The 27,409-nt window shown below is 40.5% G+C and overlaps 1 protein-coding gene across 2 annotated transcripts in view; it reads left to right on the top strand.

Annotated features, from left to right (window-relative positions):
• Window positions 1-27,409, top strand: part of LOC119660817 (tetratricopeptide repeat protein 39B-like) — a 124,685-nt gene that overhangs the window by 46,262 nt on the left and 51,014 nt on the right. Inside the window, exon 3 of one of the 2 annotated variants that reach the window (XM_038069668.1) lies at window positions 14,606-14,634. The exons of the other annotated variant lie outside the window; for it this stretch is intronic. Coding sequence (XP_037925596.1) covers window positions 14,606-14,634 — 29 coding nt within the window. The remainder of the gene's footprint in view (window positions 1-14,605; window positions 14,635-27,409) is intronic. 2 annotated transcript variants of the gene reach the window in all.

Here is a 27,409-nt window from a genome sequence, read left to right on the forward strand (position 1 = left end):
TTAAATATGGAGGCGACCAATTACACCAAGTGGTTCATCAACTTGTGCTCAAGGTATGGGACAGCGAATCAATGCCTGACGATTGACAACGAGGCATTATCTACCTCATACATAAAAAGGGAGATATCACACAGTGCAGCAATTATAGATCAGATCAGATCCATCAGATTTTCTCTATGCGGCAAGCGATGGAAAAACTGTTGGAATATGGATAACATTTGCTTCATCTATTCATCGACTTTAAAGCCGCCTATGATAGCATAGGCAGGGTAAAACTGTACACGGCCCTGAGAGAATTCGGTATCCCGACGAAGCTAATAAGACTGACTAGGCTGACCCTGACCAATGTGCGAGGCCAGATAAAAGCAGCAGGATCACTCTCAAGACCATTCGACATCAACAACGATCTACGACAAGGGGATGCCCTATCATGCGTCCTCTTTAACCTGGCCCTCGAGAAAGTGATCCGTGATGCTGAGGTAAATGCAAGAGATACGATCCTCTTTAAGTCCACCCAACTACTGGCTTATGCTGACGATATCGACATCATGAGAAGAACCACCCGAGATGTACAAACTGCCTTCATCCAGATCGAGCAGGCGGCTATCAGGGGGGGTTTCTTTGCTGCACATCAATGAAGGCAAGACAAAATATATGGTGGCAAAATCAGCACCGAAGACGAACCAACCAACAACATCAAACCGCACTGGTCAAACAAGAAGAATAAGGATAGGAGAATACAACTTTGAGACCGTTGAGAATTTCTCCTATCTAGGGTCGAAAATCACAAACGATAACAGCTACGATGATGAAATCCGCGCACGGTTGTTGTCAGCCAACAGAGCCTATTTCAGCTTACAAAAACTGTTCCGCTCGAAACGTAGGGTCAAAGCTCTTACTGTACAAAACAATGATCTTGCCAGTCCTCATGTATTCCTCGGAAACTTGGGTTCTTAACGAGAAAAATTGCGAACTCTTGGCCGCGTTTGAGAGAAGAGTCCTCCGAAGAATTTTTGGCCCCCTACATGAGGATGGACGATTCCGTAGCCTGCACAATGACGAAATCTATGAACGATACCATGACCGTCCGGTTGTGGATAAAATCCGGCTCAATAGGTTACGGTGGGCGGGTCATTGAATCCGTATGGATGTGGATGATGCAGCCCGGAAAGTCTATCAGGGCAATATCTATGGTAGAAAAAGAAGACGAGGCAGACCTTGCCTAAAATGGAGCGATGGCGTAGGCCAGGACGCCAGACAGCTTTTAGGGATATTGAATTGGTGGACCTCGGCGCAAAACCGGGATGTCTGGCGTTCATTATTAAGGCAGGCCTAGACCGGATACCGGTTGTTGCGCCGTTGATGATGATGATGATGTTGATTGGCTATTTGTTTATCGAATTCACAAATTGCGAAATAAATAAAAACACCGTATGAAACCAGAAACAAGTCGGAATACCGGAAGCTTAACGCTTCGGGTATAAAGCTTTTGTTTTCATCTTATGTGAGAAACTTTCTATCCGGGCTTTTCTGTTCGTAGATAGCTGAAAATTCAAAATAGTCCCTTATATACAATATTTCCAAATTGCAAAATATACAGATGTACATATTAAAATCATAAATACAGCCCAAGCGCTGGTGCTATACATATGTATATCTATTTGATTTGAGCACTACCAGAATCGATTAATGCTGGTATACAAATAACTAAAACGTGAAAATAAGATATTCGCATGCTTCCTGCTGTTCAGACGAGCCCACACTTTATATGAAAATGACGTCGTACACGTCTTAGAGTGCAATCAGTTCATATAAAATACAAAGTATTTACGCTCTATAACTATGTTTATTATAGTTGAATTTTCTTCAAACTTCCCATTTTGTCTTGTTTCACATAAAACCTTAATGAAAAGTGAGAAAAAAAAAGGAAAAAAGAGGAAACAATGGAATTATTTCAGGTGTAGGGTGTGTGCCTCCAATTGGTAACGAGAGTATATTAATTAGTAATTCTCTCATGAAAAGTACTAATGTGATGTACTATAACTTTGTTGATTTCAATACGATTACCGTGAAATCTGCCAGTGTAATGCAATATATAATCAGCCAAGTTACTGCAAAATTATGTGTAGCTAGAATAAACTTGAAGGTTTTCAAGGGAATTTCTAAAATTTAGTAATACACTACTATTTATTTGACCAGATATGGGCATAGGTTCTGAAAACGAGATATATGGGGCACATAATTTGAGTTCTCACTTCGCTGTGCTTCACCATATCAGCACCCTTTCATTTGATGCCCCACATGACCATATTCTCTGCTCTCTCGCATATATGAGGAACCCCCTCGAAGTTAACATACAATGATACCACTCTCTGTACATTTAGCGGTTCACAGACCACATACTCTCCCCAAATTTCGTGACGGTAGTTTCAGTCGTTTCGGAGTAAATTTCGTGTGACCGACGGACAGGCAGACATACATTGAACCGATTTTAGTAAGGTTTTGTTTTACACAAAACCCTTAGAAACATGTCTGTACTTATAGCAGTCGAAAAAGCAACTGAAACAAGTTTGAGCCATAATGTTAACACCGTAATGCGACACTTAAAAAAGAAATATTAAATAACATTGTATCATAAATTTCTTAAACAAAAATCATTATATGTAAGGTCAAATGTAAATAATATAGCATATAATCCGGTGCAACAAATACAATTATTAATAATTTTCAGTTTTAGTTTCGTTCTTCGGAACTACTAGTGTGCCTTTCTTCCTGTTAAGTCCCTGCTGATTCCTTAGGGGATCATAATCTCTCTCCCTTTATTTGGTGGCAGGTCAATGGCATTGCGGTTAGGGGGTCGCCTGCGACACTGTTTGGATGACCAGTTTCAGCGCCTGCTTTTTCTTAATCTTGCGAGCTATTATGGAGGACGATAATGGCTTTCACCATGTTTGTGATAGCTTGGTGCACGTTGTGCTTGTTCTTGATAAAGTCGGATGGTTTACCTATTTTTGCTACAAGCTGAGCGAAGGGTAGATCCTCCAAGTCAGGACTCTCTTCTCTATGAGCCTTGGCTGGATTACCTCTAGTTTTTGCCGTGTTTGACATGGATGCGGATCGGAAAAATGGAAGAACTTCTCTTGAATGGGTCAATTTCTTGGTTTTGGAGTACCTCCTTTGATTGCCCCTCTTAGACAAATGCGGTGGGTGTCGAAACCGCCTTTGTCGACCAGTGATCTCCTTTCAATCCATTATTTTCCGCCTTCGTTATTGATGTATTTGATTTTCTTTCTCCAAATCTAAATGTTTTTGGTTTTTTTTTTCTCCAAATCTAAATCACTTGTAGCATTAGATGCCACAATGCGCAAGTTGTCTACCACCGGGGCATTACGGTCGAGGGATATCGGCAGCCCGGAGCCCGCTTGCTCACTCCCAAAAGCCACTGTACTGAGGTTCCGATTCTCTGCATTGCAAACTTATTCCTTCTCTCTTTTCCATGTTTGTTTTATTTTCTGGGTATCCTTCCTATAGCCATTTTGGTCCAGGCACCAGAGATGAGCAAACACGCGCCCGTGCACAGTCAGAAAAAAAATACATGAACACATATTTACACATCTGTAGGTATGCCCTTATCTGTGGTCGCGCCTGGTGGAAGATCTGGCAACTTCTCACGTGTTTTTCTACCTGTCTGTCACACGCACTTTTCTCGGAAACGGTTATGCCGAATGACCCAAAAATACATACACTGTGTTAAATCCTTCTACGTTGACTTTACGGGGTGTCTCCATAGATGCAAAAGCTGGGTGGACATTTTTTCTTCGCCAAATGTAGTCATGTCGAGTGTCAAATCAAAGATAGGTCTATTTGCACTATCTGAAGCCGGTCTTAGTTTTGAGATTTATTGGAAAGGCGGGGGTGCGGAGGCTATAAAATAATCATTGGTTTCGCAAATCCATTCTCAAAACCTACTTAACCAAAAAATCTAAAAAAAAAGTCAAACCACGAAGTTGCCTCTATATGGTGTCCAGGGCTTAACATACCCCCCTTACCGATATCTACTTAGCCCTTGTGCTACCACCCGAAAAAATCTACGTTGACTACCACACGTACTCAATTATAAATTTATAAGAAATACTATCATCATCATCATCAACGGCGCAACAACCGGTATCCGGTCTAGGTCTGCCTTAATAAGGAACTCCAGACATCCCGGTTTTGTGCCGAGGTCCACCAATTCGATATCCCTAAAAGCTGTCTGGCGTCCTGACCTACGCCAACGCTCCATTTTAGGCAGGGTCTGCCTCGTCTTCTTTTTCTACCATAGATATTGCCCTTATAGACTTTCCGGGCTGCATCATCCTCATCCATACGGATTAAGTGACCCGCCCACCGTCACCTATTGAGCCGGATTTTATCCACAACCGGACGGTCATGGTATCGTTCATAGATTTCGTCGTTATGTAGGCTACGGAATCGTCCATCCTCATGTAGGGGGCCAAAAATTCTTCGGAGGATTCTACTCTCGAACGCGGCCAAGAGTTCGCAATTCTTCTTGCTAAGAACCCAAGTCTCCGAGGAATACATGAGGACTGGCAAGATCATTGTCTTGTACAGTAAGAGCTTTGACCCTACGTTTCGAGCGGAACAGTTTTTGTAAGCTGAAATAGGCTCTGTTGGCTGACAACAACCATGCGCGGATTTCATCATCGATTTTCGATTATCAACGGTCTCAAAGTTGTATTCTCCCGTTTGACCAATGCCGTTTGATGTTGTTCATTGGTTCTTTTTCGGTGCTGACGTTGCCACCATGTACTTTGTCTTGCCTTCATTGATGTGCAGCCCAAGATCTCGCCCTGATAGCCGCCTGCTCGATCTGGATGAAGGCAGTTTGTACGTCTCGGGTGGTTCTTCCTATGATGTCGATATCATCAGCATAGGCCAGTAGTTGGGTGGACTTGAAGAGCATCGTACCTCTTGCATTTACCTCAGCATCACGAATCACTGTCTCGAGGGCCAGGTTAAAGAGGACGCATGATAGGGCATCCCCTTGTCGTAGACCGTTTTTGATGTCGAATGGTCTTGAGAAATCCTATATAGTAGCTCAAAATAAGATCATAGATTAGACAGATGTTGGCTAAGTTATGGCTCGCGAAGGTATTTAAGTTGAATAAAATAATATACACTCGCTAGAAAAAATGTGCGTACACTAAGCAGTTCCTGGTTATTCGTTAGTAAAACACACGAATAAATTAGTTTTTTAAAAACATTTTATTGTTTGCATATTGCTTGTGGTCTTGTTGCTTTAATAAGGCCACTTTTACGAAATTAGAATTCAAGGAAACTGAAATAAAAAAAGGGAAATAAGAAAAGTCACAAATGTTCAGTAGAAAAAGTCTGCGTACAGCCACATAATTAGGTGATTCCCCGAAATATAAATCCTTGCCATTTGGAGTAAATTGATTGTGAGTTATTGGTTTATGGCTGTGTTTGAAGTGTGAAAAATAAGGACGTTTTTTCGTTATTTTGTGTGTATAATTGTTATTATGGAATTGAAGCGAAAAGAGATTTGTGTAAATGAAAGAAAAGTTATAATAAAATTATGGGAAAAAGGAAAAAGTTTCCGCGAAATAGCCAGGATAGTAGGAAGGCGACATTCATCTGTTCAAAGGGTAGTTAACAACTTTAAATCGACGGGAATAATAACATCGAAGCCACGATCTGGTCGCCCATCGAAGTTGTCGATTAGGGAAAGGCGAAGTATTATAGGTTCGGTGAAAAAGAATCCACGAATAACTGCACCACAAATCGCGAAAGATATTGAACTTAAGTTCGACAAAAAAATTTGTGCTGATACTGCACGGAAAACACTCAAGAGAGCTGGTTACCATGGGCGAGTTGCACGTAAGAAACCATTTATTTCATTAACTAATAGGCGAAAACGAATAAAATTTGCGAATAAGTACGTAAACCAATCAAATGAATTCTGGGAAAATGTGCTTTTCTCAGATGAAAGTAAATACTGCATTTTTGGAACAAAAGGAAGAAAAATAGTATGGAGAAAAGCATGTACAGCATTGAATAAAGAAAATTTGATGCCAACGGTAAAGCATGGTGGTGGCGGAATAATGATTTGGGGGTGTATGGCAAGTGGTGGCGTAGGAAATCTGCAATTTATAGAGTCTACCATGGACAAATATGACTACCTAAATATTTTAAAACGTAATTTAAAACAAAGTGCTGAAAATTTACGCCTGGGTGACGCATTTTATTTTATGCATGACAACGACCTTAAGCATACGGCTGAGGTTAATAAGCTGTGGCTATTATATAATGTTCCCAAACAGTTACATACACCCCCACAATCGCCAGATTTAAATCCCATAGAACATCTGTGGGATTTATTAGAACGCAGAATTCGCCAATACGATATAACTTCAAAGGATATGCTGAAAAATGTATTACAAGAAGAATGGAATAAAATAAGTGTTGAAGAAACATCTAAACTTGTATCTTCTATGCCGAAAAGATTAAAAGAGGTCATAAAAAGAAAAGGGTATCCTACAAGCTACTGATTTGCTTGTCATATTTACTCAAATATATTTTTTTTTAAATATTTGTTTACTGTACGCAGACTTTTTCTACTGAATTATTGCGATTCTTTTAATTTTTGGCTTTATAACCTGGTTTTTGTAAGACTTATAACTTAGTGAATTAAATACACTAAAACTACGGAACTATTTGTAATGTTTGGATAATAAATTCGCCACAAAAATTAGCTTAATTTTTTTGTTTTACTAAGGAAAAGTATCATACTACTGAGTGTACGCACACTTTTTCTGCCTAGTGTATAGTGAGTTTTGTATTATATTATTGAACTAGGTGAACACGGCAAACGTTGTTCTGCCTAGTATATTTGCAAAAACTGCGGATATTTTTCGTGTACTGGAAGCAGTAAACAAATCAGATGATGTTCTCCCCCTTGCACTTCGTCCCCACCTACTCAACGAAGGTGATCAGATCCAAGTCTGCAATGGGGCTCATCTGAAGTGGCTCTTGCCACGAAGCTTACCGAAGGTTATCTGGTACAATCAGAATCGGGATCACTGTCTGACGCAAATGCTACAGAAATAGTCTTGGGGGGATGTGCTCCTGGCCCGATTAGTTGCGGTTCAATATGGTTGTGCTCATATCACGAGGAGAGTTTTTTGTTGGCTATGCCAATCTAGGCGGGACTCTGATTGAAATTCAAATCAAGCCGTGTCTGAAGAGGACCGTGGGATTATACCTACACCACATTAACGTTAAACTCCCTAGACTTCCATGACCTTGTAACTCGATTGTGGGTGTGAAATTACCATATTTTGCACACTTCACCGCACCAAACAATGTCATTTGAAAACATGCATTGTATTTCCGAATGCGCCATAAATAGTCAGTGTTGATCTCCATGCCTCAAATGTTTTCATATACATGGCAATCAACATCAGTAGTACCCCCGCCATTATATTATAGTTAACTAAACGTTACAGAAATCAATGACTGGCGATACCTGCATGGAAATCTACGAGCACATCATTTTACGCGCTTGCAATTTGCAATCTATGCAGGTCAATGTCTAGTTGCGTTGTACGAATATTATTCTCACGTGTATCTTACCTAGGCGCAAAAACTATATTTAAGAGAATGGTTTAAATAAAAAATTGTTCAGTCCAATCGATTACTTCAAGCCTTTTTATTTTTCCCTAGTGCTGCTAGGGACGATTGACCGACCTGAGTTGGGGTTTCACCAAATTAACCATATTACTCATTAGTGCTCCACCAAGGGGTATTTTCTCAAGAGTGTTATTCGGAGTATTTGACGATACAAGAATCGTCAGCTGAAGGCGTTACGACAAAACAAGTCGTAACATTTTTTGGTGACCCGGACGTGATTTATTACAAACCACAACACGGCAAAATGGATTTGTGTACACAGAAGCAAGAGAGACTCGCTCATTTCCAACCACAAGAAGGATGGAACCTCTATAAAAACACTAAATTATTTTCTTGAGAAGTATCAAAAACTAGTTGAACTGTGGGAGATATTCGAAAAAGGCGACATCGAAATACGGGAGCAGTTCGGGGAGAATTTAACCCATCCTTATTTCAGGAAGTAGTATTATCACCACATGAAGGAGGTCTTTCAAAAATACTCAGCGGAGTTTGCACAAAACATCCAAAAGCTGCAGGGTGAACCGAAATAGAAAATGATTGATCCATAGTCGGCAGTTATCTCTCCCGAGGATGCTAGGCTTCAAAAATAAAGGCGCATCAACTCTTTGCGTGCAATGACTTTTTGCGCTTTTCACTCACGGTTCGCTTCCAGCACTTTCGGAAACACAAGCTCTTCATCGATGTTCTGAAGGGTGGTCATTTTGTGTCATCTTGCTCCTCGAAAGGATGCACGAAGTGCTCCAGTAAACACAACGCACTGGTTCATTTCAGCCCCCGGGAGGAAGCATCGTCAATAGGCCCAATAAACTAGACAGTTACGTTATCCTCAGTGCAGCCGTAGTAAATGTTATAAAGGCAGCTGCCGACCGATCTTGGATTACGGCTTTAATTAAACATTGTGTCAGAAAGACTGTTGCGGAAATTAAGTATGCGAGTAGCATGTAATTCAAAGCCAAAGTGCCTGTAAAGAGTTGGTCGTTCTAAGCTGGAAACGAATAGAAGGATTAACATCGAATTCCATCAAGAGTAGAGGCAATTGTTCTTCCCCAGATCGTGGCTGCGTAACCGTCGCGGACCTTTGATGTGTCTTCGTGGAATATTCCCAAAAATGTCAAATTGTCGGACTCAAGATTCAATGCATCGAGACGAATCGATACGTTAATAGGAGCAGAATACTACCACTAGCTTTTGTGCATTGGGCAGATTAGACTGGGGAAAAACTTACCGTTGTTGCAGAACACATTGCTGATGGGATGGAATGAATCCTCTGCGACATGCAGCATCCATATTTTGGATGAACCACTAGAGCGCAGTATTGAGCGGCTTTGACAGGCGAGGATTTATCATCAGGAACCCTTACGCATACCTTAGCAGAACAGCGATGTGAAAAGATTTTCAATCAGAACATCCGCTTAGAGAGTGGCCGATTCATTGTAAGGCTGCCATTTTCCGACAGTGTCAGGAAGCTTGGAACCTCAAGGGATATAGCATTGAGCAAGTTCCATACACTTGAACGCAAGTTCGCGAAAAATGAAAACTCGAAGAAGCAGTACGTCGACTTCATGATGGAGTATCTCAATCTCGGTCATATGAAGTGAAATCAACCCGAATCAGATACCTCATGCTCATTATTTCCTACCACATCACTGCGTGCTTCGACCAGAGAGTAGCAGTATGCAATTAAGGGTCGTGTTCGACACTTAGGCGAATATCTCGTTAAACGACATTTTGCATGTAGGACCAACCGTGCAAGACGAGTTGTTTGCGATTTTATTGCGCTTTCGGCTGCCTAGGTTCGTATTCAAAGCATACATCAAAATAATGTACCGTCAAATTCAAGTTCAGGAAACAGACAGAACATTTCATTTGATTTGGTGGAGGGAAGATCCAGGGTTACCCTTGAAGTGCTTTGAGTTTTGTACGGTGAATTTATGGAAGCTCATCCAGGTGAAGATCCCAAGACACGTATCTCTTCACGATGTGCCAACGTCCGTACAGATTCACATATTCTCAGACGCGTCTAAAAAGGCATATGACGCTGCAGCATACATCAGATCCCTGAAAATCGACGGTACAGTAAAAGCCAGGTTGCTGTGCTCCAAGTCTCGAGTAGCTCCGATTTCCAAAACATCAGTAGACGAAATAAGCCTTACAATTCCACGCCTCGAACTTCGTGCTGTGGTATTAGCCACACAGTTATCTTCACACATAAATAAGGATCTCAAGCCAGAAGGAGCTACCTCATATCTGTCGACAGATTCCCAGATCGTTTTTTGCTAGATTCACAGTCAAATCGAAGCAAGTTTTGATTTCCGCAGTAAGGAAGGGTGGAAATTTCTCCGGCAGACTAATGATCTGATTTAGGCTATGTTCCAACCGAGTGTATATACGGGTAAATTTGTTATACCAGAAATTCTACACCCGATCCAGATAAGGACCCCTGCAGTTCTTCGGTAACATTCAAAAAATTCATGCCTCGAGTCGAACGCATTTTCTAATGATGCCTAGAATTTTCCGCTGCAAGTAATAAAGCGGCACTAGCCTGCGGCTTGCTGTACAGTCTCTGGTGCAATAAGGGACGGTAAGATTGTGTACCTGACCCGCCGTTATTTCGTAGTAGGAGCGAATGATGAAAAGGTTCATTTCCTCAATCCACTTCATCCGCTGCTTACGCGAAACTATTGAAGTGGTCGCCACAGATTGTGGCGGAACAGCTACAGCATGCTGCTAGTCATTGTGGCGCCTAGACCTCGAACCGCCTCATAATTAGCGATTTCGACGAAATGCTGTCAATTACAGGAGCCCGACTCCCGTGAGGTGTGCAACCACATTCAAGACAAAAGGGAGAATCATTCAGCCTGAATTGGTGCATCAAAGTGTGGGTCCAGCGACCCCTCTGCAAGTCATCTCACCGTTGCTGCCACTTTTCCAGCGACTCTATCCTCGCCGCGTTTCGGTATTCTGTATCCTTTTCAGGTGGATTCTCCCTTTCTCGTACAGGCAGCGTACCTCGCTTGCCAGAATGTCCGTCAGGATCATTCCCGCAATAACACACGCTGCGTCGCTTGATATTGTTCTGAAGGCACTGCACATCTTTAGCGCCACTAAGTGGTAAGTCATGTTTACTTTCCTCCAATTACACGCTAGTACATCCTCCCATATTGGTGCCGCGTATAATAGTGTCGAGCGAATCACTCCGACTTCGACTGTATCTTCGACCTCCAATGTTTGCCACTTTCGCACAGGCATACTCCAGGTGTACTTTGGAATAGATTTTGGCCCCAATCATCAACTCCAGGTATTTGATAACCGGTTTTGAAGTGATATATACTATATTATATAAGTGGTAATATTCCTCTTCTTACGGTTGGCAATCAAGACCGCCTCCGTCTTTTGTCAAGGTCAATGCAAGTTTAAGCTGAACCATCTCTAGCCACGCTTTTATGATGCTAATGGTTTCGTAGCGTACACTTCAACGTCTTTAGGTTGTTTCACGACGACAACCACGGGTAGATCATTTGCGAAACCGATTATTCTGGCCACCTTTGGCACCGGAAGGTCAAGGACCCCATTTCATATTACTTTCCACAGAAGAGGACTGAGCCCTGTGGTACTCCTGCGGTGACGGTGTACTGCTGAGCTTTTTATTCACTAGCGAAATTGAACGCATTTTTGACGTCCAATGTCACCACGGCACAACATTCATTAGGCGACATCGCGTCTCGACCCAGCTTCCAAACAACGTCTACGGCGTCAATCGTTGAGTGGGCTTGTCGAAATCCAAATTGACGCTCCGATAGTCCATCGTTATATTCAATGATAACAGTTTATTGTAGATGGTCCTTTCGGGCATCTTTCCTACTGTGTCGGTGAGGCAAACCGGGCATGCCGCCCGATGGAAGTCTTGGATGCTTATTTGGCTTCGGGAGCAAAACTAGTTTTTGCCTCTTCCATCGGTCGGGGAAACCTTCCTCTATCATGTATGTTTCAAATCCGCTGATAAACCAGGGTCTGGTCTTAACAGTGAGTTTAGGAGCTCCACTGGCAACGGCACCCAGACCGGGACCAATTTTCCGGCAAATTTGTGCAAGTATTTGTGTTTTTACGTTTTCTTTTTTCCGCTGTGAAGACCGCCATCACAATATCGACCAGAAGATGTGGGCAGGTCAGTTGTGGTGTTCGCCCTCTCATCTTCTACGTACGCTGCCCCCCAGGGGCTTTGGTTTGCCTTTGCGTAAAGTTCCTGGAAGCATTCCCACTTGATGGTTCGTGTAGTCTGCTTAAGCCTACCTCGTAGGTTCACATATACTTGCCGTTTCTCGTCGAAGTGCAGTCTTCCTCCAGATCGTTCGCAGATCCTTCTAGCTCGAAAACATGCAGCCCGCAACTCTGCGATCTCTTCATTCCACCAATAGTTTGACCGCCTTTTTCGAGGACTCCTCGCCTCGGCATAGCATCATCGCATGCTCTCGTTATGCATCCCATCATTTGCTCCACATTTTCTGAAGCCGCACTACCGGGATTGTGGTCTCCCAATAGCATCTCTATGAATGCCTCGTCTGGTTCTGGTTTCCAGCTCCGCCCCTGTCTGTTGTTCCCTTTACATGCAGTAAGGGGCGCCATTTTGTGTTAAGTTTAAGGGGCTCTCCATACAGGTGAATAGAGGGTGTAACATTTTTTCCAACAGAATGTGACCATCGGGCGTATCAAATGAAAGGGTTCAATTAGTACTTTTCGAAACTGAGGGCTCAAAATATGACCCTCAAAAAGTGTACTCGTCTCGTTCTCAGGACCTATCCAACGGAAAAATCTGAAAAAATCACAGTGGTGTATCTAAATGAAATCTAGGCTTCAAAATACATCCCGTTCCGATATCTGCATGAATTAAGTTAATAATAGTATATTAGCAGATTTTAAAAATTTTGCCGGAAACCCCCCTTAAGTTAATGCTAGAACTACAAAATTTTGCATTTGTATAAAGGACCACATAATGCACAAATCTGGCAAGTTTGAATTCAATTATTATTAACAAAGTTGCATGAAGTAAACCGGAAGTATAAATACGAACAATTTATATATGCATGCATATGTATAGTAGGGTTTAGGGTGAGAATAATATCTATATCTGTAATATGTACGCATATCTTGTAGTTTGCAAAAATATGAAGGAATAGCTATATATGGACGGAAAAATGTACATAGAAGTTTCTCACATGAGGTGAACACAAGACCTTTATACCCGAAGCTCGCTTCTGACTTTTTTTTTGGATGAGCGAAGTTAACATGGCAAAAACAAACGGCATTATGTGTTGAAGTAAATACCGTTTTGAGGCTAATTTCGCAACATGTTGAAGGTGTACTGTGTGCACTTGAACTTTAAAACAAACCATAAATCAGAGGAAAATAACACAAATAAGTCGAGAAACCAGATGCTTCACGCTTCAAGCATGAAAGATCTTATTTATTTTTTATGTAAAAACATTTGTACCTAGCATGTAATGTAAATGCATATATTGTGTCAGAATATTCACTTTCGCGTGCCACTGACATTTGAAGTCTTGAAATTTGCATTGAAGCGACAATTTTAACTTATTATAACTTTATTAGTAATAGTGCGATTTTCACCAAACTTGGTATGATCATGATTTGAAGCTAGGATGAATTTAAAAGGGTTTTGCAATCAATTGTTTAAAATTATGGTAATATAAACTTATTTGAACTGATATCAGTATGGACGGTATTTCGGAGATTTTTGGATTGGAAACGTCTTGAGAATGGGTCCGTGAAACATGTGATCAATTTTCGCTTGTGCATTAAATGTCAGAACTGAGACCAGCTTTGAAAACTACTACTCGATATCTTCATTTAATACCCCACATGATTATATTCGGTGAAAGAAATTTACATCTGCCTCTTGGATGTATGGGGACGATGTGATTCACTGTATCCCAATTTTTCACCAAATTTGGTGTCAATCGGTGTAACCGATTCTGAGAAAAATGCGTGCGGCAAACAAAAAACCGATTTCAATTTTTTGTTTTACACAAAACCTTAAAATGGTGTCCGCAATCTAGTGAAACAGAATATATGTACAGCAAGGCCGTATGGGGGAATCTTATTTTCTCTTTTTAGTTTTTCTTAGTTATTTGTAAATCAGTCACAGTTGTTCGAGACAATGTATACGTATGTATGCATGCATAAGCTTGCTTGAAGTGCCCAATTCACATATATATAGTATATCTTGGAGTTTGAAAATACATGAAGGAATATTTTGAATTGTTCGGTAGGTACGGAAGGATCAAAGTATGTTGAAAGTTCCTTACAGAACAAAAACAAAAAACCTTGCTTACCTCAATCGTCCAACTCCGGTTTCCCGAATCGTTTATTACTAGGCTAATTAGTAGCTATCAACTAATAACAAATTACATTACCGAATTTTTCAAAGTAAATAAGTCATTTAGAGTCGACATTGCTTTGATGCAATAAACAATTATTTCTAAACACAATCCACTTTTTGCTTATGATGTTTGCACTTTAAAACCAAATTTAAAAGAGAAAATCTGCTTTGGTTAATACACAGAATGAATTTATCCTGTTTATAGCCCCATAAATGTAAAAGGTTTTTCTCCCTCTCCCCTTCTATATCTCTTCTTACTTCTTGCTTTCTGAACTAGAAATAAATTTACGACATGGTAATAATAATAGGTTTTACGATCATTAAACTCATATCTTTGTTCATACTAAAATTGCAATTAATTTATCTTTTTCTTTCACTACTAAGACGAGTGAAATACATTTAAGCTGAATTTAATTAAAATTTAACTTCAAATGAAAACTTGTTTCTCTGTTTTCGCTTTTCATGATTCCTTTGCTTCCTATTCTCTTTTTACAGTTTCAAGATGCATGTGATATGGAGTTGAGGTATGATATTTCAAAAGAAATTTATTTAGTTTTAAATAATTAACATGTACAATGTAAATAGTTCACTTTTTTTAAGAAAACATTGTGAATTTTTCCGTTCAATTCATTCAAATTAAATGAAAGTAAACTCTTGTGTGGAAGTATACTTTTATAATTACTCGTGTTGTTATTCATTGACTACACAATTTCGGTATAATTAAGGTTGGAAAAGAGAAAATAATTGGAAATTGAAAAAGAGAAAATAATGGGACTTAAAAATATGATTACTAAACTTAATTCACGAATTTCAATCGGTTATAAGTTATGTCCATTTATTTTAAAATTTATGGAAAGAATCTGGCAGTTTATAAGTTATAGATACTCTACGATCTGCCGCGAACATTTATTATATGCTACTCTCGCTTACGACCACTGATATAAAAAAAACTTTAAATCAATTACTACCAGCGTCATATCACAATCCCGAATGATGTGATATTTTAACCTGAGTGTGTCAAAAAAATATTTGTCTACCTTCTCTGTGAATAAGTTAGAATTTTCGTAATTAAATAACCAAGTCGGGATACCGGACGCTGGGCGCTTCGGGTATAAAGGTTTTGTGTTCATCTCAGCTCTCTATGCAGGGGTTTTCATTCGTACATAACTAAAATTCAAAATATATAAAAACTTTGATCCTCTATAACTTTACTAATAATATTCACAGATCAAATATTCTCACCAAATTTCGCGACAATTGTCTCAGCCGTTCCGTTTTTGTTTTACATAAAACCTTAAACTGACAATATTTCGTTCATGTCCTCAGTTTTTCTTCATTCATCATCATCAACGGCGCAACAACCGGTATCCAGTCTAGGCCTGCCCTAATAAGGAACTCCAGACATCCCGGTTTCGCGCCGAGGTCCACCAATTCGATATCCCTAAAAGCTGTCTGGCGTCCTGGCCCACGCCATCGCTCCATCTTAGGCAGGGTCTGCCTCGTCTTCTTTTTCTACCATAGATATTGCCCTTATAGACTTTCCGGATGGGATCATCTTCATCCATACGGATTAAGTGACCTGCCCACCGTAACCTATTGAGCCGGATTTTATCCACAACCGGACGGTCATGGTATCGCTCATAGATTTCGTCATTGTGTAGGCTACGGAATCGTCCATCCTCATGTAGGGGGCCAAAAATTCTTCGGAGGATTCTTCTCTCGAACGCGGCCAAGAGTTCGCAATTTTTCTTGCTAAGAACCCAAGTTTCCGAGGAATACATGAGGACTGGCAAGATCATAGTCTTGTACAGTAAGAGCTTTGACCCTATGGTGAGACGTTTCGAGCGGAACAGTCTTTGTAAGCTGAAATAGGCTCTGTTGGCTGACAACAACCGTGCGCGGATTTCATCATCGTAGTTGTTATCGGTTGTGATTTTCGACCCTAGATAGGAGAAATTGTCAACGGTCTCAAAGTTGTATTCTCCTATCCTTATTCTTGTTCGTGTTTGTGTCTGACCAGTGCGGTTTGATGTTGTTGGTTGATTCGTCTTCGGTGCTGACGTTGCCACCATATATTTTGTCTTGCCTTCATTGATGTGCAGCCCAAGATCTCGCGCCGCCTGCTCGATCTGGATGAAGGCAGTTTGCACATCTCGGGTGGTTCTTCCCATGATGTCGATATCGTCAGCATAGGCCAGTAGTTGGGTGGACTTGAAGAGGATCGTACCTCTTGCATTCACCTCAGCATCACGGATCACTTTCTCGAGGGCCAGGTTAAAGAGGACGCATGATAGCGCATCCGCTTGTCGTAGACCGTTGTTGATGTCGATTGGTCTTGAGAGTGATCCTGCTGCTTTTATCTGGCCTCGCACATTGGTCAGGGTCAGCCTAGTCAGTCTTATTAATTTCGTCGGGATACCGAATTCTCTCATGGCAGTGTACAGTTTTTCCCTGGCTATGCTATCATAGGCGGCTTTAAAGTCGATGAACAGATGGTGCAACTGTTGTCCATATTCCAACAGTTTTTCCATCGCCTGCCGCAGAGAGAAAATCTGATAGATCTGATCTGATCTATAATTGCTGCACTGTGTGATATCTCCCTTTTTATGTATGAGACAGATTATGCCTCGTTGCCAATCGTCAGGCATTGATTCGCTGTCCCATACCTTGAGCACAAATTGATGAACCACTTGGTGTAACTGGTCGCCTCCATATTTAACCAATTCGGCTGTATTTCCATCGGCTCCTGGCGACTTATGATTTTTTAGCCGATGAATTGCACGGACTGTTTCTCCTAAACTTGGTGGTGGCAGTATTTGTCCGTCGTCTTCAATTGGCGGGACCTCCAACTCGCCGATGTTCTGGTTGTTCAGTAGCTCATCAAAGTACTCAACCCATCGCTCTAATATGCCCATTCTGTCGGAAATCAGATTTCCCTCTTTGTCTCGGCAGGATGAGCATCGAGGTGTATAAGGCTTGTTGGTAAAACTTCCGCGCCTGGTGCGGTTGCTCCCTGTACTTTTCTAGTTCACAGACTTGTAGGTTCTCCCAGGCTTCCTTTTCCGTCTGTGAAGTCGCTTCTCCCCTCGACGGAGTTCGTGATAAGTCTCTGCGCGTGCCCACGTTCTTTGAGAATGCAACATTACTCGGTATGCGGCATTCTTCGGTTCCGTTGCTAGCTTACATTCATCGTCAAACCAGCCGTTCCGACTTCTTTTGCGGCTGGGGCCAAGTATATTTGTGGCCGTACCCATGATAACGTTCTTCAGGTGGTTGTGAAGGTCATTAGTTGATGCTTCATCTCCAGGTCCTCTGGTGACTGCGGTTATTGCGGCATCCATTTCCCTCTTATAGGTGTCGCGGAGGGTTGTGTTGTGGATGGCTTCAGTGTTTACTCTCACCTGATTGTCAGAGGGGATTCTAGGTGGTATTGTTATTCGAGCTCGGAGCACCATGCCAACGAGATAGTGATCCGAGTCTATATTGGCCCCCCTATATGTTCTGACATTCAACAAGGCTGACAGGTGGCGGCGTTCGATCAACACGTGGTCAATTTGGTTGAAAGTGGTCCCGTCTGGAGAGGCCCACGTATGTTTGTGGACCGCATTCCGCGCAAACCAGGTACTTCCAACAACAATTTCGTGTGACCCTGCTAATTGAATAATCCGCAGTCCGTTATCATTTGTTTTTTCGTGTAAGCTATGGGAGCCAACGTATCGCCTGAATACGGGCTCCTTCCCTATTTGGCTGTTAAAATCCCCAAGTATGATTTTGATATCATATCTGGGACAGGCTTCGAGGGTTCGTTCTACTGCCTCGTAGAAGGTATACTTCTCCGACTCTGCCGTCTCCTCTGTAGGGGCGTGAACGTTAATGAGGCTTATATTTCTAAACTTGCCTCGCAAGCGCAGAGTGCATAGCCGTTCGCTTATGTTTTCAAAGCCGATAACAGCAGGTTTCATTTTTTGGCTGACTAAGAAACCTACTCCGAGCACATGGTTTACTGGATGACCGCTATAATATATGGTGTAGTGGCTCTTCTCCAGGAAACCGGTCCCTGTCCATCGCATCTCTTGCAACGCTGTTATATCAGCCCTATATTGGGACAGGGTATCGGCTAGCTGCTTATCAGCTTCATCTCTGTACAGGGAGCGCACGTTCCATGAGAAAATGCGCAAATCGTTGTTCCTTTTTCGTTGCCGGGTCCGTCGTTTTAAAATCCGTCCTATCCGAGGCTCCTGTTGTGGCTTTGTAACAAGTTGCTTTCCGTGTAGGGTTGTCAGCCCTACCCAACCCCCAACCTGGAGGACCAGTTGGTACAATTTGTCCCGTTTTTAGGCGCGGGAGACTCGCCTTCATCCTTCTCCGTCTGCAGCTTTTCGTCAAGAAAGAGCTCCCAGCGGTCACCACGTGGAGGTGGAGATAGGGTTTGGTAGTAGAGCTGTTGGTGTTGGTTCAGCAGGCATTTCCCAGGTTTTATGCTCCATCGTGGGTACCAATCCACGTTTCGCCCCGGGACCTATACTACCCTTTGACCACCATTATCTATTCATTAGAAATAAAACGGAAAAAAAGCTTCACTCTATTGTTATAAAGAAAAACTAAAAACCGAAATAAAGGTCATCACACCAAACAAGTCTGAATATTAGATGTTCAGCGCTTCAGTTAGTTTTAGGTTTTTATTTTCTCATAATGACTTGTATCTAGACATGATTTATCTTAAATTTATGATTAGCTGAACAAATTGTCTTCACTTAATTCATTACTTTTGTTTGGTCAAACCGACCTACTCTGTTATTTACTTTTTTTTTGTTGTAACAAAAATACTCGACGTTATTGATTTCTTCGTAACGTTCCGAGGTTCCCGGACGAATACATCCATGTTGTCAATAAGGCTCATCTAAGAAAGCTTCGCATAAATGACCAAATTAAAACTCCTTATCAACTTGGGGAGGAAATCGATCTGCTAGCAATGGAGATACAACAGGCGGATTGAAGAAGCACTCCTAATCATCATCGACCCAATAAAAAATACACTGACTATCTTGCAGAGGTTAGCGAATGAATTGTAGAGAAACGAAGAGCTCGCAAGCTATGGCAAAGAAACCGCACAAGGGAAAGAAAAAAAGCACTAAGCTTTTCAACTTAATTTTTTGGATTTTGGTGTTTTTTTACGGCTTTTTTTATGAATAAAAAAAAAATTACCCATCCGATTGCAATTATCCTAGTTTGCGGACCGTAGAAATATGTGCTACAGAAGCCGTGAAAATTTCAAAGAATTTGGTTGGATAGATTTTGAGCTATGGTGGCAGCCGATTTTCAAGATGCAGTTTCGAAAAAAACGCATTTGAAAATTTAAATGTGATTATCAACAGTAAAATTTTAGCTCACCATTAATCTGCTATACCTGGTTCATAGAGAGTACCCTCCGTTTCTTCAAAAAAGTCCTGTAAGGCCGATTGTTGCTCTCTGGTGTCAATTGTGGCTCTTTTAGCGAGGTCAGTCGATCGTCGTTCAGACCGCCAAATTCGCGCTTCATTACGGCGGTCGACATAAACCTGACATATGTGACCAACTTGACATCCCCTTGTCACTAGGATTTTTAGAATGCCATTGAATCCTTCATTGAAAATAATTATAGCCAGAAAAGTGGCTATTTCTACGACCTTTGCCCCAGAATGAAGTTGTGTAGGAGCGAAAATCCAGATGAATGCATTTAACGACTCATTGTTATTCTGGGTCTCTGCTCCTAAACATCTGTTCAAGGGATCATCTCGTGACAAATCTTCGTAGATTGGTTTGATGACTTGAACTTCTTCACTCAAAGGTGCCTTCTCGTTTTGAAAACTATCCAGTTCTCCTTTAGCTTCCGTTTTGCGCCATTTGCACCAACTGTCCTCGCCTGCTGGACAATTTTCATGCTGAGGATTTTCGTCTGTAGAACATTACAGAAAGAAGAAGAAGAAAGTTTCCCAAATTTCTTGCTTCATTCCTTCTATCGAATTTGCGTGTCGACGAATTTCTAGCCCAGAAAATGTAGTGAGGTCCTTATCAGTAAGTTTTCCAGCCCCTTTTCCACCAATGCCTTTGTGATTCTTCTTTGCATTTCTAAGCTGCGTTCCCATTCTTTTCTCGACATGTCCTACGCATTTCTTTCTTACTACTACGTATATTTTATTATTTGCAGAAATTTGCAGAAATACCGGAGAAAACTCCAGCAAAATCCAATATACAATATACAAAACTTGTCGCCATTGGAACATCCATGTTCATGCTTGCTAAAAGTTTCTTTGCTGATGTTGATGCGAAGTCCATTTTCTTCTCTGATAACTATCGATTCCCATGAAATGCTCGTATTTTAGTGCGAGTATGACATTGAACGTTAAAGCAATCTCCCTTCGTACGATCCATTTAAAAAAAAGTCACTGAACACATAAACAGCACAATACTTACAACAAAATATAACTGAGTATAACTTAAACGCCTTTCAGTGCTCACTCTGGACTGGATTATCCTTTTTATTCCAAACAGCAAATAAGTTTAGACAATTGATTGGTTTTCCATCTTTTTATATTTATACCCGTGTTTGAATTTATAAAGCTCAGGTAAAAACCTAACAGGTAAAAACAGATTTGATGCTCTTTCTCATCAAGTACTCTAGCCGCGGCTGCAAACTCCTTACCTGTTTAACCCTGTAATTCCTGAAGGACTCGGAACATCGGAAAATCCCTTTGCCCACATATTCTCCACTATATATAGATACAATTCATGCAAAAAAAAAATCAATTTCTCCAGCCCGACACACGGGATGACCCCCTTAATTAACAAATATAGTCCTTGAGCAGATGTGTCTCAAATCTTACACCACAAAAAGACACAGGCTACTCTCTGTGGAGGGCCGCGAAAGATCAACAAGTCGGGAAACCGGAAGTTAAACGCTTCAGGTACGAAAGGTTTTGTGTATCTCTTAGTACGTAGCACGTAATACATCCATATATTATGTGAGAGAGTATCCACTTTCGGGTGATATTGACATTCATAGTCTTCAATTTTCAAAGAAGCAATAAATTTGAGGTATTATAACTTTGTTAGTAATAGTGCGATTTCCACCAAACTTGGTAAGATCATGCTCTATAAAAAAAGTCAAGCGACGACGGCTTTACGGTTTCTTACCAGGGCAGAGGCAAATCGTCAGACGCTGCCTCACCTCTGCCCTGGGAGCAGCGTGACCGTAGCGGCTCGCAGATGTTGAATGCTCATTTATATAATTCGTAGAACACGACATGCCTACGAATTATATTGAGCGCCAATCCGCCTTATTGACCAGAGCTTGGCCAGAGCTCTTCTCAAAACGAATATCATGCTCTATATTATAGCCTATATCACTACAAAATTTCATGGTACTAGAATGAACTTAAGGGGGGTTTCTAGCCAATTACAATTCAAAGAAGCAACAAATTTGAGGTATCATAACTTTGTTAGTAATAGTGCGATTTCCACCAAACTTGGTAAGATCATGCTCTATATCATAGCCTACCCCACTGCAACATTTCATGGTACTAGGATGAACTTAAGGGGTTTTTTTTTAACCAATTACAAAAAGTTGTAGTAATATACTATTATTAACTTTATTTAAACAGATATCGGCATGGAAGGTATTTCGGAGCCCAGGCACCATATAGTGGCAGCCTCCTGATTTTTTTCAGATTTTTCGCTTTGGTAGTTTCTGAGAATGGCCCCCTTAAATAAGTGATCACTTTCAGCCCCCCGTGCTCCCCACCCATCCAACGAATGTCAAAACTAAGATCGGCTTTGAAAAGTACTAATCGAGACCTTTAATTTGATACCCCACATGACTATATTTGATGAAAATTTTACACCCCCCTTTTGCATGTATGGGGACTCCCCCTTAAATTCAACGTAAAAGGATGTAATTCATTGTATGCGTGAGCGTTCACAGTTCCCACCTTTCTACCAAATTTGGTGTCAATCGCTATAACCGTCTCTGAGAAAAATGCGTGTGACGGACAGACAGACAGACAGTAAACCGATTTTAATAAGGTTTTGTGTTTACACAAAACCTTAAAAATGAGTTGAGGAGAGAAAATAAAACAAATGTTCCTCTTTAAAGAGCGCCTGGCTATGAAAATGCAATGGAAAAAGCAGGGGTACTCAGCCATTTTTCACGATGTTTGATAAGGTGTGGCATCAAAGTCTGTTGTATCCATAGATGCCTCTCAGAAGAATCTTTCTATGTCTTGAAATGATTGTATTAGAGTGCTTATTCAAAGTAAAATACGAAGGAACATATTCTGAACTGCAGGTGGTATACCGCAAGGCAGTGTCTTGAGCCCAACACTGTTTCTCCTGCATATCAATGATATACCTTGGTGTGAAGAAGCCAAAATAGCGACATTTGTCGACGACATTGCTATCCTTATCACGGGTAAAACTACGAACTAAAAAGCAAAAATAAAGGTATAGCTATTGATAACATTGTAGGAAGGACCAAGAAATGAAAAATAAAATTAAAGAAAAGCAGGTGAACGTATATTAAATTGGCAAACAAAAAAGACAATCCAGCTAAAGCCATTATAAATGAACAAGATGTGCCACGGGCAAGTGAGGTCAAATATTTAGGTATGACACTCGATGCTAAACTCAGCTGGAAAAGACACATCCTAAGAAAGAAGGACAAGCTAAATGCCAAATACAGACCAATGTACTGGCTATTGGCAGCAATTTACAACTGACCATCGACAACAAGCTGCTAACTTATAATCAGATTCTGAAGCCCGTATGGACGTACGGCCAAAGAATCAAACCTGTAATACAAACGTTCCAAAATAAAGTCCTTAGAAGCATAGTAGACGCTCCCTGGTTCATTCGTAATGAGGATCTGCATAGGGACCTGACAGTACAGTTGGTTAGTGAAGTCATCAAAGACCAAGCAATTAAACATAGCCACCAACTACGCTCACATGAGAATAACGACTGAAGAGATTAAAGCCGAACTATTTGCTAACATAAATGATGCCTAAAGATATAATCTACTGAGGAACAGCCAGTTCCTCAGCGAAGCTAATCAAAGTGTTGGGGGTGGACAACAGGGTCTTCTCCCAATAGAAACGAAACCTAAACATACAAAGAAAGCTACTGGATGGGGAAAACTCAGTCGTAGCTTGACCCCCGACAATTTCCTACAGAAGATTTCCCCCAATTAAAAAAAACTAAACTACGTTTTCCCAGGCAGCTGCAATGAAGGTTTTGTACTGTTTGGGGAAATTCAAACGCATCTTTTTCATAGTCTCTTATAAATTCTGGCCTTTTTGCGGGACGATCTTATTTTGGACCAATTTCAGCACATCGACGCTTCAACGTTCGAATGAAGAATACAACCCCACTAGCCTCCAATTTTTCTTGGACTTTCTTAAAATTTTCTTACGGTTCTCCAACAATTTTCTAACCACAATCTAGTCTATTCTCTGCGCGATTTTGTGCTTGCCCTTACAGGTCGATCATAGACTTGGTTGATCACTCTTTTCTGCATGGATATTTCTAGCATATGTAGAAACTGTACTCAAACTTACCCTTTCTAATGGGGCTACTTCTCGGTAATTATGCTGTTTATCACGAATGTGAACAAGAATGGCTTTTTTTTGGCTGCTGGAGTATATTCTTTTCTGTCCGTCCTGTGAATTACACGATTTTACTAGAACTTGAAGAAAAAATATTTTTAAGCCGCTTACCTTTAAAGTTTTTGAAATCTATTGACTTGATAATTGGTCTTAAGCGGTGCCAAACAATTCGCAATACTGTCAAACGTTTTCACAATAAAAATCGGCTGTTTGACCAATGCATGATAATGCTACAAACCACGACACGCAATGGTGCTCTATCGTTCCTATTTAGTAGCACTTTTCAGCGTAAAGCGGTACTTACTTTAGTGTCTGCAGGGAGCACAGAAGTGGACACATAAAAAGCTGATTTACATTTTACGAATTTTTCAAGTATTATTCGAAATTAGTACTAAATATGTCAAATGAAATACACAAATTTTATTGCTTACAGTGTCTGTAATTGTCTAACAATGCGAAACATTAGCTGCGATTACTATTGCATTAACAATAATGGAATCTTTTGCTTAAGTCAAAACAAAATTCGTATTCGTACACCGTGCCGATCAATTAAAATATGCTTTTGGTACAACTCTTGTTGTGGCACCCTGTAAAATTTCAGCTGTTAACTTCAAGTAAAGTGTGATAAGCAATTTCGAGCAAAGCATAGTTAAAAAAACGCCCTTTTCTTAAAAAAAATTACAATGAGTATGAAATTTGATGAACTGCTTAATAGTGAGCGAAAATTAGTGGTGCAATTGCACAAGGACGGCAAATCCTTAAGGGAAATAGGAAAAATTTTCGGTAGAAGTCATTCTACCATCCAAAGTGTCGTTGCGATTTACAAAGAGACCGGCAGAATCCAAAAGACAATACGAAACCGAAATCGAGTGGTTTTAACAAAACGACAGCAATCTTTTATTCGACGGATAATTGTACAGGATAACACTGTTAGTGGAGTGAAATTAGTGGTACTTACTGACGATCAATTCTGAATCAAATTAACTCCGCAGAGTGTTCGGAATTACTTGCGCAGTTGCATTGCTGCTCGCAAACCATTTATTAGTAACGTCAATAGAAAACAAGTCGAAATACCGGAAGCTCACGCTTCAGGTATAAAGGTTTTGTGTTCATCTTATGTAAGAAATTTCAACGCACATTTTTCTATCCCTATATAGCTATAAACCCAACATATTCCTTCATATTTTTCCAAACTACAAGACATACCTACATATTACAGCCATAGATATTACGCCCAGCCTAAACAAACAAACTGTCTATTTCCGAACACTGTACACATATATGCACGTACATAAATTGATCGTACCCATATTTCCGATTTACTGCTTACATCTATCTGAATTAGGCACTACCCGCAAAGTTCATTAGCACGCATATACTATATACCTAGATACACACATGTCTGGTTGGAGTAATTGCTATTCATATACAAATGACTAAAAAATTAAAACAAAATGATTCCTTGCGACCCCATTCATAAGAACTCATTTCGTTGTGGTATTGACGAATTAATATGTGATGATGACGTCATGCAGGTTGTAGAGTGTACGAAATTCACAAAAAATGGTAAAGTTTTACCCCCTATAACTTTGTTAATAATAGTTGGCTTTTCTTCAAACTTGAACAAATTATGCATTCATCATCATCATCAACGGCGCAACAATCGGTATCCGGTCTAGGCCTGCCTTAATAAGGAACTCCAGACATCCCGGTTTTGCGCCGAGGTCCACCAATTCGATATACCTAAAAGCTGTCTGGCGTCCTGACCTACGCCATCGCTCCATCTTAAGCAAGGATTTTTCGGTTGGATAGGTTCTGAGAACGAGACTTGTTACATTTTTTGGGGGTCATATTTTGAGCCCTCACTCCCCTATGTTTCACCCAATATCAAATATTGAACCAGTTTCGAAAAGTACTAATTGAGACCTTTCATTTGATACCCCAGATAGCTACATTCTGTGAAAAAAAAATTTTCACCCTCCATTCACATGTATTGGGAGCCCCCTTAAACTTAACACAAAATGGCGCCACTTACTGCATGTAAAGGGAACACCACACATAATCTCAGCAATTTTCATAAAAATCGGTCTAGCCGTTTCCGAATAAATCGGGTGTGACAGACAGACAACCGGACAGACAGACACCGTCTCGATTCTAATAAGGTTTTGTTTCACACAAAACCTTAAAACAAGTCGGGAAACCGGAAGCTAGACGCTTCAGGTATGAAAGGTTTTGTTTATTTCTTTTATGAAGAGATTTGGGTGTGCATTTGTCCCATAAGCATGTAGCACGTAAAATATGCATATATTATGTGAAAATAGCCACTTTCAAGTGATATTGACATTCATAGTCTGGAATTTGCAGAGAAGCGACAGCTTTGACTCAGTATTACTTTGTTAGTAATAGTGCGATTGTCACCAAATTTGGTAGGATCATGCTCTATGCTGTAGTCTATATTGTTGCAAAATTTAGTGATTCTAGGGTGAACTTAATGGGTGTTTTCCTGTCAATTACTAAAAATTATAGTAATGTACTATTATTAACTTTATTTGAACAGGCATCGGTATGGAGGGTATTTCGGAGCCTAGGCACCATATAGTGACAGCCCCCTGATTTTTTTCAGATTTTTCGGTTGAGTAGTTTCTGAGAATGGGTTCGTTAAAAAAATGACCACTTTCAATCCCCCGCACCCCCCACCTTTTCAACAAATGTCAAAACTAAGACTGGCTTCGAAAAGTACTAATCGAGACCTTTAATTTGATACCCCACATGACTATATTTGATGAAAAAAAAATGTACACCCTCCCTTTGCATGTATGGAGACCCCCCTTAAATTCAAAGTAAAAGGATGTAACTCACTATATGCGTGAGCGTTCACAGTTCCTACCTTTCTACCAAATTTGGTGCCAATCGCTACAACCGTCTCCGAGAAAAATGCGTGTGACGGACAGACAGACAGACAGTAAACCGATTTTAATAAGGTTTTGTTTTACAAACAAAACCTTAAAAAGAGTAAAGTTCGCAAATAAATATCTTGGCAAGGATTTTGGGCAACGGTAATTTTGTCAAACGAGAGTAAATTTAATGTAAAAATATCTGACAGGCGTGTGCGACTATGGCGTGAAAGGAATACAAGACTCTTCTCTAGAAACCTTGTACCGACTTTCAAACATGGTGGCAGTTCCGTAATGGCTTAAGGATGTTTTGCTGCTTCTGGTGTCGGCAATTTACACTTTGTCGATGATATAATGGATGCCAAAAAATACATTCAAATTTTAAAAGCTAATTTGGATGAGAATGCCAGAAATTTGAACATCCACAGAAAGTACATATTTCAGCAGGATAATGATCTAAAACATACTGCATTTAATACGCGCCTTTGGTTGCCTTATATTTGTCGAAAACGATTGAATACGCCTCCATAAAATTTATGGTCTATTTTTAAGAAAAAATTAAAAGATAACAAGAAACACAAAAGACCTTAAAATAGCTTTCCGTACAGAATGGGAAAAAATTTCACCAAATTTAACAAAAAAAATTAGTTGAATCTATCATCATCATCAACGGCGAAACAACCGGTATCCAGTCTAGGCCTGCCTTATAAGGAACTCCAGACATCCCGGTTTTGCGCCGAGGTCCACCAATTCCATATCCTTAAAAG

The sequence above is a fragment of the Hermetia illucens genome, chromosome 7 (genome assembly GCF_905115235.1).
Source record: "Hermetia illucens chromosome 7, iHerIll2.2.curated.20191125, whole genome shotgun sequence".
Classification (NCBI taxonomy): domain Eukaryota; kingdom Metazoa; phylum Arthropoda; class Insecta; order Diptera; family Stratiomyidae; genus Hermetia; species Hermetia illucens.